A 13,890-nucleotide genomic window follows, 5' to 3' on the forward strand; every position below is an offset into this window, starting at 1 on the left:
AATAACCAACCCCAAACTTAATTACCAGGAAATGGAATGCGAAGGTTGAGAGCGCAAAGAGCACGATCCTCCAGGTAGTTTCTCTGGCCTTGACGCACGGCGGTGTGGCAACGCCGAAGGGAATCGGCGTGCTTTCGGCCTAAACAAAGAGCTAGGGTTGTATCTGACTCTCATTCACCGACGAGTACGTCGAGGATGAGAGAGGAGAGAGAGACCAAGATCTGAAATAGGAGAGAGATAGGGGAATAAACAATTTAGTTAAGTGTAAAATTGTTATTTTACCTCAAATTGGATTGATGAGAATAAAAATTTGTTTCTAAGGTAAATGAGACAATTTTCACTGATTTTGATAGTTTAAGTGGACCCTATAAATAAGTAATTATATATAAAAATTTGCTCGTTACATTTAGTTTTTTTTTTTTTTTTTTTTCAATTACAATATCTTGGAAGAGGGTAGTTTCTCTGAAGGCTTCTTTGACCACTCCCCCAACTCCCATCCCTTCTTCTACTGTGAAGTGTGAACCCAATTTACACTCGTTTGGGTCCCCTTGTTCCTCCTCACCGTCGTTCATTATAGTTTGATATGGAAATCGAGAAACGAGCGGATGATCCAGGTGAGTAAGACTTTGATTTTCCATTTCTCAGCATTGTGTAATTATCATATGGCGTCAATTCAATTCAATTCAAACTCTCAGGTAGCAAAGCCATGGAGGACAAATACAACGTTGAAGCCACTGAAAATCAAGCCAACGAAGCGCTGGTATTATACTCTCTAACTCTGCCTGCCTTGTTTCGCTTTCTTTCTTTTAGATTAGAGGTATTGAATCTAAAGCTCTCTCTATATATATGTGTGTGTGTTTCGATACAGCGTTTGCCTATTACAGAGGCAGCACCCATATATGAGCAGATTCTGACTGTGTTTCCCACTGCAGTGAGTGCCTTGTAACCTTGTATATCTGCCTTATAATTCTTTTCTCATTGCAATTCTATTTCAATTTTATTATATGAGGAATTGGTTTTGGTTTAGGCCCCTAATAGTCTATTTAATTACATACAATTCCTTGCCTTGTGATGTTGAATGGAAATTCAAGCGGTCAATTGTTATACGGGATGTTAGGTTTATTGGTAACTGTAGAGACTGAGGTGTGGATGTTTTAAATTTGGAATTGGTGACATCCAAATTAAGCTCTTTTTTGCTGAAGATTTCGTTGGTGAGCATCCCGAGTCATTTCTCGATTCCCAAGTTTAGGCTCATTTCGCAGTTGAGTGTACCAGGTAGAGGGAAGAAAGTTAAACCCTTTGGGTTTGCAGCTAGAAGCATTTTCAAACTGCATTCTCGGGTCTGCAATCGCGGTGTTGCATTATTCTCTATTATCCTTATTGGAATTGGAAAGCTGCAGTGAGTTGAAGTAATGTATCCCTTACCCTTACGGCCTTACCAATATGAGGTTAGTAGAAACGGTCGGGCCCATGGTTTGCTCCGATGAATCTAGAACCCCCTCTTGGTACTTTTCTAGAGGTTGCTTATCCTTTAGCCTTGCAAGAGTTTTTGCAGTTGTTCTTTGAGATTGGACTTCGTGGTGGGCATGGTTGAGCTTTCGGTACGGGTTAGTTTTTGTTCTGCACATGGGGATATCAGTTACTGTAGAATTTAGGCATTTGCTATTAATCCATATTGAGATTGGAGAGCTGCAGTTAAGAAGTGGTGTTCAATTGGGAGTCTATGTTCCCTTAGCCTTAGAAGAGATTTTGCTGTTGTTCTTTGAAAGGCTTCAGGCCACTATTGGAAAGCTGCAGTTTATACTTAAAAAATATAATTAAAAAGGAAGAGGGGAAAAAGGAAAAACTGTACTTCATCGAAAAACACTGTAAAAGAATCACTTGAAAAGCTCTGCAAAAATGTATAGATATCTAAATAAGCTGCAACCGCTTTTAACTTATGTACTTAATTTTTGTTAAATAATAGTGAATAATACATCAGATGCACATAACTTATGTACTTATCTTTAGCATTTAAAGGAGTACTGGACACTGATGCACATAACTGTGCCAGTTTTCCATGTTTGGATGAATGCTGTTTATATTGAGTTGATTATAGTTACTCTTCTTGCCAGGCAAAATATTGGAAGCAATATGTGGAGGCACAGATTGCTGTAAATAATGATGATGCTACAAAACAGATATTTAGCCGGTGTTTGTTGATTTGTCTTCAAGTTCCACTCTGGTATATTCTGTTCTACAGCCAAAATGCTGTCAGCAAAATCTTACATTTCTATGATATTGGAGTTGGTATAATCTAATAACTTAATGATGTATTGGAAATCTTTTCTTGGTTTTGTTTTGTCGTTGCAAGTGCATTTTGTGATGTCATATGGTTTTGGTTCTCTTCAAGTTGTAGGGACTTGAATAATTTTTTTTCATAGTTATCTAGTCATTACAATGGTGGCACAAATTACTTCTAGAATTAGTGACTGTTTATCCTAAAATTGACCATCTTTATGTTGACTTGACTTTATGAACAAATAAGGGAATCACTTAAAATTCAGGGTAATATTCGTAGGTATTGTGACTCAGCATATTGTTAAGTTCAGACCGTCCCGCAAAATATTTAAATACTCAAACTACGAATTGATTTAACTGTAAATTTCCCTGGTTGTAACCATCAGCAAGGTGGTCTCTCATCTAAATGAATGGTAGAGTGATAAGGCTCACCCTTATATGAATTAAGCCCATGCCTCAAGCCCATTTACATCTGCATAATTCTCTCTGTGGTCCTGCATTACACGTGTATAAAATGCCAGCTGTATTTGGCTAGTCTGCATTTCCTTTGCTTTCTTTTCTGCTATTTAGCTTTGGTTGTAACTCTTTTCTCACCATCAGTGAAATATGCATCAGTTTTAAGCTTTTCTGTTTCCTGCATTCTGTTTACTCTATTATAGAGTTAGATAGTCAAATGGGTATAATATACCTTTTAATGAGTAAATAGTTTACTTTCTGAGTATAGAATTTATAAGACAGAAAATCAGTGCATAATCACCTTGCTGATTTGCTCAAATTTCATTGCGTAGACCAATAAAGAATCATGTCCAGTGCATTTGAACCCATAAGAGCTCTCTCTAGTACTTCTGATGCTTAGAATTTTACATGTGTAGGTCTGTGGTACATTTATGGTGGTTATTCTTTTTTGTGGTTTAGATGTTTAATTGATTCATTAAGTTTGGTTTATCATTTCAAGAAGTTTGATTCATTTCCACAGTTTAAAGCGATTATCTGTAATTTCGTGCTTTGGTGATAATTTTCATGGATATAAAAGTTTTTGTAAATGTTGACCATCTATATTTTTACAAAAGGGTTCCCTTCTTTAGTGCTACAAGAGATAACAAGCTTCAACTAAAAGAACAACAATGCATTACCCCTCCGAAGCATTATATGCTTTATCTTATCATAAGCAAAAGATACCTTTTTCTTTTCATTATCTTATGTGGAACTATACTTTTCATTAATCAGTGATTGAAAAGAACAGAAGTCATGACGGAATATCAAGAGCAGACTGTTTGAACATTCACATGTCCGTAATTGAAGGACCTCCATATTCCACTAAAATTTCATTGCTTCATATGATTACTGAACTTTCTATTTTCTTTTTCTTTGTACAAATATGTCTTTCTCTTATTTCTGAGTTTGAAAAACGCTTGTGTTGATCTTATTGGATTTGCAGGCGATGCTACATTCGTTTCATCAGAAAGGTCAATGACAAGAAGGGGGTGGAGGGTCAAGAAGAGACTAGAAAAGCTTTTGATTTTATGCTCAGTTATGTTGGTATGTATTTTCACTCATGTTTCTTTGCTGTGCCAGTTTTGTAGTTTTAAATTATAACAGTTATTAGAGCATAATATGTAGGTAGAGCAATAAGTTATGAAGTTGTTCTGAATTTGCTTTCCTAACTATTGACTTTGTTTTCTTTTCGGTTCTTTTATATCTGCGATGTGTTGGGAAGTAAAAAAAAACCTGAATAAGACCTGTCTAAAGGATAAAGGTAACTCAAAACACAGTTGTAAGATAGTTGTTAAACTGGGTTCCTCCCATTCGATGGCATGCATTGCTGTTTGAATGGCAGATTAATATCAAAATTTCCCCTTCAAGGCCCAGGTTTCTGGCTTTAGCTTCATGGTTTTGGGGCACACCTTTTTTAAACCTAAGCCTTAAAGCTACTCTACACTAGTACAAAATAAGAGCTACTATACACCTATAAGTAGGAATATAAAATATACATACAAATAAAAGAGAATGAAGCGCTATATGAATGGGAATATAAAATATACATACAAATAAAAGAGAATGAAGCGCTATATGAATGGGAAGGCTTCAGCTTTCAACCACGTTGGCTGAGAATCCCCTAGTATACATTATTCATTATACGTATAAAGATGGACATGTGCAAAGTTGTGCGTTGTAGGTGGATATCTTCATACATATCTTATCCCAGTGTTAGATCTTAGCTTAAGAATCAACCAGGAAACATAGCAAATTTGGAAATCGTAAGAACATTTGAGTATATGATCTTGTCAGTGTTTGTAGGAAATACTGAGTTTGTCTATTTATGTGGTCAAAGTTGAGTGCATGGTGTCCGATTTAGTTGATTATTTGTAGGGTTGATCCTTGCATCATGGATATCCACTTCTGATTTAACCTACATATTTAGATAGGAAGGTAAGGCCTGCTGGTCAATCGAAGTTTGTTGATTGGCTGTCCACCCCTGAATTGGTCTGTGTATGTATATACATATACAATATACATATGCACGTAGATATATATGTGTGAGCGCGGGCGTATATATATATTATATATATATATATATATATATGTATACATATATCCGTCTGTAATTAACTGAAAGATTGTGAGATGAGTGGTGCTTTTACACGTGCCTAGTTTTTATTTTTTTATATTTTTATTCTGGTTAATAAGTAATTGTCATATGTCAAAATAATTTGAAGATCGTGGCATGTTAATTAAATTTGAAATGAGTGCTTGGAACTATTTTATATTCTAAAGTTTTTACTCCTTTACTGTTTATGAATTGAACTATTAACTGCTTGTACATGCATTGTATAACACATTGATCTTCTAGTGAATAAAAGCATGTATGTAATCCTGTCAGATCAGAATTTGATGGTGCTTAATCCTTTTGCATTTGCTACCAGGAGCTGATATAGCGTCTGGGCCTGTGTGGATGGAGTACATCGCTTTTTTAAAGTCGTTACAGGTCTGTCATTTTCTTCCTGCATGTGGTTTGCTTCTACTTATGGCTCTTTAAGGGGTGAACAGTGAAATGAACAGAAGAAGGGTAATACATAGATCAGGGGGTCCTCTCAAATAGTTTCGAGTCTTTTGACCAACTTCTTAAGGTGAAATCTGGGTAAAGGCAGTAAGTTTCCAAGACTTAGGAGGTTAGTAGTAATAATTTCTCTTGTATTTTAAGGGGTTGGAGAGCAGCAGTAGTTTAGGAGGTCTTGTTGCGCTTTTCTTAGCTTCTGTGGCATCTCTGTTTTGTGGACTCCTTTGTGTTAAAGAACATCAATCTTCTCCTTCATTCACTCCCAGAATCTCCTCCTTTGAATAAGTTTATCTATAGCTAGTTTACTGTTTTCCTAGGATTATGCTTCAGTTTTGTTGCTGTTGTTAATGTCATATTACTGATTCATGTAACTGTCAATACTCACAGCTATATAATGTATAGAATGTAATAGCTTAAAGATTTAGGGAAATCAATTTCTACACTTTGTATTCTTTTTCCCTTCATCAAAATTTGTTTCTTTTCAGGAAAAAAAAAAAAAGCCAAAGAGTTTGGAAGACTACTGTATTTAAAAATGGCCTAATGCTATCCCTATCCATATATATTTATCTTCTCTCAAAATATTTTTTGCTGCCCTAGCAGCAAAATCTTTCAATAGAAGCCAGAGTCTCCATGGCGGCACCATGGCCTAGAGGCCCCAGCATTGCTGGCATGGACGTGGCTGCAGGAAAATATAAACTAACTTGATACAGGAATAAATTTGTAATAGACAGACTTATTAAATCATGGTTAAAAGCATGGGGCAATAATAATGATGCTCATATCTTTTCATGCTTCAGACAACTATAATTATCTGGATCTTCTGTTCGTGAAGTTTCGTTTCAATTCTTATTGTTGAATGTGGTACTTGTAGGCTGTAAGCACACAGGAAGAGTCGCAACGGATGACTGCTGTGCGGAAAGCATACCAGAGAGCCATTGTTACTCCTACGCATCACATTGAACAACTTTGGAAGGATTATGAAAATTTTGAAAATTCTGTCAGCCGCCATCTGGTAACATTTTAGTTTGGGATTGCAAATGAAATCTGAACTAGTGTAAAACATATATGGGCTATCTTTGTGTTTCTGTGGGTGTTGCAAGAAACTAATTTACAGTATTGGCAATCTAATGATATTCCATTAACCAGGCAAAAGGACTGTTATCTGAATATCAACCAAAATTTAACAGTGCCAGGGCCGTTTATAGGGAGCGGAAGAAGTACGTTGACGAAATTGACTTGAATATGCTTGCTGTGCCACCAACTGGCTCTTACAAGGCAATTTTCTGCTTGTTGTTCTCTAAGCTGTTAACCATTGGCTCACAGATGTTTTATTTTTCAGCTGGTTTCCTCTTATGCTAGCATGCTGTCAGTGTGCTTTTATAATTTGTTCTGGTCCTTTCTTTGGCAACCAAAATTTTAAGTTGCAACCAAGTGTTCTTCTGTAGCTGCATATATTCCTAATATCTGATTTGAGATGACTGTCAACTCATGTTAGAAATTTCCTATGAGAATTTGTCTTGATTTTCCACATGTTATATCTGTAGTCTTAAAATACATGGGTTGCATGTGAACGGGTAGGATCCCTGTGTGACAGTTGTCTGTCTTGAGAAGTTTCTTACTTATTATGTTCAATGGAAAACTGAAATTTTGTGTTTTGCTCTCACAGGAAGAACTGCAGTGGATGGCGTGGAAAAAGTTGCTGGGTTTTGAAAAGTAAGAATTAATGCTATACTTATTTTACCTCTTAGTGGTGCATTTTTGATTGTATCAGACATGATTGACTATTACGAAATTGGAGGATCACTTCAGTCTGGGTTTTTTTTGTTTTTTTTCCCTTTTCCTTTCCCCCCTTAATCTGCAATCTGCTAGTTATTTTCTTTAACTGATGGCTTATACATTTCATGCAAATTTAACCTTTATATGTAAGTTTGAGAATGTACCCATCAGTATCTTAAGAGTGAAAATGATTTGAGGACTCGTGTTCCTGCTTCCATGAAATAAAAAGTTCAGAGTTCAGAATAACTATGCGAGCAATGTTCTTGGCAGCTATCTTTGATTAATGTGTCTATTGGATCTGTTGGATGTTGCACCTTCAAATTTATGTTTCTGAATCAAAATTTGTTTCCTTGCTTAGTCAATGCAATTATTTCTGTTGGTGTTGTTGTTGTCATCGTTGTGTTGTTATTTTTATCTTCATTTTTTCCTGTCAAGCTGTGTTTGCTTTGACATTCATTTGACAATGTTGCATAATAATTTCTCATAATTGCATTTCAGAGGGAATCCACAAAGGATAGACAATGGATCATCCAACAAGCGAATTATTTTCACATATGAGCAGGTGGATGAATATGTATACTTTTTTTTTCTTTTTTCTTTTTCTCATTTCAATTCATAAAAGTAGTAGATACATCTACATTGCCTCTGCGTTTGTTGGATAAATAGATTGTTTGAATATTTTGAATTCTACCATTATTGAAGAATTTCTTCAGTATATCTTTGGATATGTCTTTTCGTGCATGCCTGAACTAATCCGAACTTTGTGTTTTTAATAACTATAGTTTTGCAGACACGAAGATTTAACTTTTACCCATTCTGAGCAATGCAGTAGCATTAGGATGTAACAATTTGTGCAATGTTGTTATCAATATTGCGGTTAGCTTTAGGTGTGTCATTTGTGTTGCGTTTATGCCTTTCCATTAAGTTAGGCTTTATCCTTATGTGTGTATTTATGGATTCAAATGGTATCTGGGCTTTAATCGAGTCCTTTTCTAGATCTGATGTTGGTATAGAACATGTATCGGGAGTGTGTATAGAACTGTGTACAGTTTATTTTATTGAGTTACAGAATATTGCAAGTTTCCTGAACTCCTCTCTGTTGTTTGCCAGTGTCTAATGTATCTATACCATTATCCTGATATATGGTATGACTATGCGATGTGGCATGCAAAAAGTGGATCAATAGATGCTGCAATTAAAGTATTTCAGAGAGCATTGAAGGCTCTTCCTGGTAATTGTTATCTTTTCTTGTCTCTTTGCCTTTAAGATTCTTAAGTACTTCTGTTAGGCCTCACTTCTTTTTTATCTTGCTATGTTGGTTGATTGTCTCACACCACAAGTCTGGAGGTGATCTTCACCATTTTTCTATGACATGGCTTGAAGTCTCTCTGATCTCTCTCTGTCTCTCTCTGTGTCTCTCCAACAGACTCGGATATGCTTAGATATGCGTATGCAGAGCTGGAAGAATCCCGTGGAGCGATTCAGGTAATATGATTACAACCTTTTCTTTTACATTATCAACTATTTGGCTTTTAATGTTCAGTTGAGTTGCTTTGAAGCGGGATATTCTGCCTCTGCCTTTTGCAGCCTACGAAAAAAATACATGAGAACCTTTTGGGAGACGGTGTTAACACAACAGCCCTTGCTCATATACAGGTACTTATTTTCTTTTGGTCTTTCAAATCTGTAGTACTTTATTCTTTTTATGCTAGATAGTCCAGCTCCTTAGCTCTACCTCACTAACTCAATGATTTCTTGGTCAACAACTTACTACATCATGAAAAGAAAATATTACAGCTATTCAGTAATATACTTTCCAAGGTTGTTCAGACTCTTGGCTAGAGGATCTGGGAAAAGAGTGAGGTTCTGGGAAGACTCTTGGCTAGAGGATCAACCCTTAAAATTATACTTTCCAAGGTTGTTCAGACTATCAAGACACACCAACTATTCAGTGGAAAGGTTAGCTATCCCTCTCAATTTTCCGATGAGCTGGGATTTTGGGTTCAGAAGAAACTTAAATGATCAAGAGATTGAGGAGTTTGCCTCGCTGATGGTTAAGCTAGAAAATGTCCGATTAGTGGAGTCCAAACCAGATGAAAGGAGGTGGAAGCTTGAGCCTAATGGGAAATTCTCTTGCAAATCTTTCCATAGCTTCTTAATTAGTGGTGGATCAGATCCAATTTTTCCTCCTGCAAAGTTTATTTGGAAGGTCAAGGTCCCTACTAAGGTGAAGATTTTGGGATGGCTTGTGGTACTGGGGAAGACAAATACATGTGATGTTCTTCAAAGGAGAAGACCAGGAAGTTGTTTTTCTCCTCACTGGTGCATTTTATGTAAAGCTCAAGGGGAAAGTGCTGATCATGTCTTCGTACATTGTGAAGTGGCTAATTTCTTATGGAAAAAATTATTTTGGGAAGCAAGAGTGGACTGGACAACTCCATTACAGAGAAATGACGTGCTAAGGGAAAGCCCCATAGCGTTTGGTAAAGGTAAAAAGGCCAGAACCCTTTGGGGTTGTGGGGTGCTAGCTGTAGTTTGGGTGGTCTGGATGGAAAGAAATAAAAGATTATTTGAAAACTATGGAGGGGTGGAGAAGGAAGACCTGTGGGAGAGAGTCAAGTTTTGGGCATCCTTATGGGTTTCTATTTCTAAGGAATTCAAGGATTATAACCTTTCTTCCATTATTCTTAACTGGCAAGCAGCTGTAGTATAAGCCCCTAAGCCTTGATTAGTATTATTAGACGAGATGCTAGGCCTATAGCCCTAGCTGCCCTCTTTAGATCATTAAAGCGGACTCCTTGTCCGCCTCCCTGTATCTCGATTTTTGCTTTTTTAATAAAAAGCTGTTTCTTCTCAAAAAAAAAGAAGAAAATATTACAGCGAATATCTATTCTACCAAACATTCATTTGATTGGTAATAGATACTTGTTAGATGTATTCTGCATCTTATAATCAAAGTTTGTCCCATTCTGAAAGAATCTCATGTTTGTATATTTTACTGCAGTTTATTCGCTTTTTAAGGAGAACTGAAGGAGTTGAAGCAGCTCGCAAGTACTTTTTAGATGCACGCAAATCCCCAAACTGCACATATCATGTTTATGTTGCTTATGCAATGGTGGCCTTATGTCTTGACAAGGATCCCAAGGTCTTTTCATGATTAGCTTAAAACTCAATGCTGAAATTGCTCTATAGTACTTATCAGTGCTTGGATGATATGATCTATAAAAATTCCTCACTTATTTGAAAGAAAGCCACTATGGATGTCACTGATCGACGTCTGATGTCAAGTGTGAGACTTGATAGAACTATCTCGATGGCTGGAGGGCTATTGCCCTGCCCAGCACACTAGAAATTTCTTTTCCCAATTATTTTCGCACCCATAGCTCACAGTTCACATTTCAATAGAAATTCCTCTATGTATGTTTGAAACTCACGTGTCAAAATGTCTGGAACCAAGTTCTGTCCCTGATATTAAACAAAACTGCATACGCATGCAGGTAAGAGGTGGGTAAATGGATTACAAAGTTTAAAATGATAAATGTGTTCCTTTGGGGTTGTGGGGTGCTAGCTGTAGTTTGGGTGGTTTGGATGGAAAGAAATAAAAGATTCTTTGAAACCTTATGGTGGGGTGGAGAGCGGAGACCTGTAGGAGAGAGTCAAGTTCTGGGCATCCTTATGGGCTTCTATTTCTAAAGAATTTAAGGATTATAATCTTTCTTCCATTATTATTAACTGTCAAGAAGCTGTAGAATAGGCCTCTAAGTTTTGTCCGCCTCCTATTTCGCTTTTTGTTTATTCAATAAAAACCTGTTTCTTTTCCAAAAAAAGAAAGAAAAGAAAAGTGTTCTTGATCAGCCACTTACTCACTTTTCATATTCTTATGTTCTGTTAAGGAAAAATATTAAAGCCATAAAGCCATCTCATTACTTTTTTCTTTCATTAATGCAGATGGCACACAATGTTTTTGAAGCTGGGCTGAAACAGTTTATGCACGAGCCTGTATACATTCTTGAGTGAGTCAATGTTCTTGTTTAGAGGTCATGAATACTATATTGGTTTGGTGATGTTATCGCAAGTGAAATGCTGTAAGATGATCCTCTAGGACATATCTACGAGTAGCAATTCTCCCAGGCTTTCCTATAAAGAATTGAAGGGCTCTTGTTTGTTACGGATCCAACCATTATGTCTTCCATCCTGTTACCATAATAATTTCTTCCCCCATTGGTCATTACCAAATATTAATTATGGCAGACGCCTTTTATTTTATAATTTTTTTTTATAAGAAACAGCATATTTTGGAGAAATCTGGTATGATCTCCTATTATTGCATGCCTTCCAAGGTTCAAGATTGTCCACATGATAGGAACTCCATAGGTCTAACACGGAACCTTATTCATGCTTGTGGGATATGGCCCCACTTTGCGTTGTGAAACAGCCTTCTGATCATTTATTCCAATTAAAGCTGCAGAGTATATGAACTGGTTATATGGAGAACCTTTTGTCTGTGCTATGGTATATTATGTAACTTCTGTTATGAATGGTAGCAACAAGAATTTATTTCACTTTATGACTTATATTTAGTAAAACATAAAAGAATTCGAGAGAAATGATATTTATGCTCTTCTTTATGTATTCTTATTGGCTTAGTACCAATTTGTCTTGTTGAAATATCTATTGTTGTGTTCTTATCGATTTTCATGTCCTTAATGTTGCAGATATGCAGATTTTTTAACTCGCTTGAATGATGATAGAAATATTCGGGCCCTGTTTGAAAGGGCATTAAGCTCACTACCACCAGAAAAATCTGTTGAGGTAGGCACATACTTATAGATATAAAATCTTACATAAAGAAAGCCTTGCATCATAATATTTTGAGCTTCTCCATTTTTGATTTGATGCATGCTTTAACTTTAACATGGTATCAGTGGGAAATTCTAGTTTGTGTCAGACCCAATTTTGCCACACATGCTCCACTTTGCCCATTACTACATGTTTAGCTCAGTCTGGCACACACAACAGGACATGTTGAGCATATACCAGATTACCATCCCACTTGGGGAATTTCCACTTTATATAGAATCCTGGAGCTCTCCACTCATTGCCATTTCGTTTTGCCTATTGTATTAAATGAGCGTACATGTTTCTTGTGCAATTGTGTGTATTCTCTGTCTACTATGTGGTGACTGATTTGTATTCCCTATATTACTAAACATCGTTTACAGAACAGAGTCCAATTTATGTTTAGAAGTATAGTATGTTGTATTTCAAGTTTCTCTTGTATTTGGCCTAGGAGAAATTGTAGACAAGTTGAATGTTAGTAGCTGTGGTGATGGTGTTCATGACTTGATGATAAATTGTTTAGAAGGTTGTTTACTCCTTTCACCTCACTGGTGTATGTTATGCAAATAGAAGGGAGAGAATGCAAATAATATCTTTTCTGCATCGTGAGATGGCCTCCTATCTTCGGCAGAAATTATACAGGGAGGCTGGGGTGACTTGGGAATCTCCAGCACATAATTCTTCTCTGTTTGTTCATAACCGTTCTGGATTTGGGAAAGACAAGAAAGCCAAAGTGCTGTGGGTTTTGGTGTCCTTGCAGTTTTCTGGGTGTTGTGGATGGAGAGAAATAGAAGAATTTTTGAAGTCTATGTAGGGGTAGGGGTTGAGGTTCATTAGGAGAGAGTAAGATTTTGGCTACTCTTTGGGCTTAGGCTTCTCAGGCTTAAAGATTATAGTTTTGGGAGAGGATCCTCTCCTAACCTCCTAATCTACCTAACCTACCTAAACTTTGGACTAGGTAGTGACACGTGTAAAAGCAATATCTAATGGTCTAGAATAGTGCCACGTAGTGATTGACACTCAAAAATCAATACAGACAACATCCTCTCTACCGATGAAGGTATTTTTCTCTCTCTTCTAATCGTCAACCTCCACGTCTCTCTTCTGAACCAAAGGCCTTTCTTCATTTTACTTCGACTCCAGTTCCATTGCGGTTCATTTTTTTTTTTGTTGGTCTTTATTAAGTTTTTGACTCATCTTTATGGCTTCTGCTGTTTTAGTGGTTAATAAATCTCTTTCTGGGATTGGTTGGGATTCAATTGATGGGACGGAATTGGTTGGCACAGAATTGGGGTTGAATGCTGATCATCAATTGAATTGTTGTTGTTCAAACCATGGCCAAAACCCAGACTGCAGACTGAAGACTGATCATCAATGCCACTGAACATGTTGCTCAAGCTTTTTTCTTTGACCATGTGGTCAATCCTCTGAGAGCATTGGACTTGATGATGGGTTTTGATGAAAGAGTTGCAGAAGGCCTTATCGCAGTTGCAGTAGATGTAGGAAAGAGGGATCTGCTTATAATTATTGGGTTTGATGAGAGGATAGAGGGCTATTAATAAATGAAGGAGTTCTTGAAATATCCAACTTGATTTCTGCAGATAGAGTTGTTTTCATTTCTATTGCTGCAAGAACTCTGTTTCTTTTATATTCAGGTTGATAGATTCTGCTGGTTCTGTATTTTTTGACTGCCAGTATCTGCAAGACCCATATCAGAAATAAACGTGGCCAAATTCCCTACTCTACATATTCAAGAAATCAACGAAATCAAACAAAACCCAAAATAAGAACAGATCGAGTGGGAAGAGAGAGAGGCGTGAAGGAAGAGATGAACAGAGAGACAAGAAAGATAGAAAAAGAAAGCTTGTGGACCGTTGGATTCGTTATATCCACGTGTCACTACCTAGTCAAAAGCTTAGGTAGATTAGGCAGATTAG

General features: G+C 36.8%; 1 protein-coding gene across 4 annotated transcripts in view; it reads left to right on the forward strand.

The window, feature by feature from the left end:
* Positions 1–446: 446 nt before the first annotated feature.
* Positions 447–13,890, forward strand: part of LOC112175473 (cleavage stimulation factor subunit 77) — a 28,202-nt gene continuing 14,758 nt past the window's right edge. Inside the window, exons 1-16 of one of the 4 annotated variants that reach the window (XM_040512152.1) lie at positions 447–614; positions 696–760; positions 869–931; positions 2,115–2,224; positions 3,719–3,819; positions 5,205–5,266; positions 6,210–6,350; positions 6,485–6,613; positions 7,005–7,051; positions 7,613–7,676; positions 8,225–8,345; positions 8,541–8,599; positions 8,702–8,770; positions 10,119–10,259; positions 11,063–11,127; positions 11,830–11,926. In XM_040512152.1, the coding sequence (XP_040368086.1) occupies positions 584–614; positions 696–760; positions 869–931; positions 2,115–2,224; positions 3,719–3,819; positions 5,205–5,266; positions 6,210–6,350; positions 6,485–6,613; positions 7,005–7,051; positions 7,613–7,676; positions 8,225–8,345; positions 8,541–8,599; positions 8,702–8,770; positions 10,119–10,259; positions 11,063–11,127; positions 11,830–11,926 (1,365 nt within the window). In that variant the 5' untranslated portion in view covers positions 447–583. Of the gene's footprint in view, positions 615–695; positions 761–868; positions 932–2,098; positions 2,225–3,718; positions 3,820–5,204; positions 5,267–6,209; positions 6,351–6,484; positions 6,614–7,004; positions 7,052–7,612; positions 7,677–8,224; positions 8,346–8,540; positions 8,600–8,701; positions 8,771–10,118; positions 10,260–11,062; positions 11,128–11,829; positions 11,927–13,890 lie in introns of those variants that run through there. The other 3 variants (XM_024313150.2, XM_040512153.1, XM_040512154.1) reach the window with 3 other exon arrangements.

This window comes from Rosa chinensis, chromosome 7 (genome assembly GCF_002994745.2).
Source record: "Rosa chinensis cultivar Old Blush chromosome 7, RchiOBHm-V2, whole genome shotgun sequence".
Taxonomy (NCBI): domain Eukaryota; kingdom Viridiplantae; phylum Streptophyta; class Magnoliopsida; order Rosales; family Rosaceae; genus Rosa; species Rosa chinensis.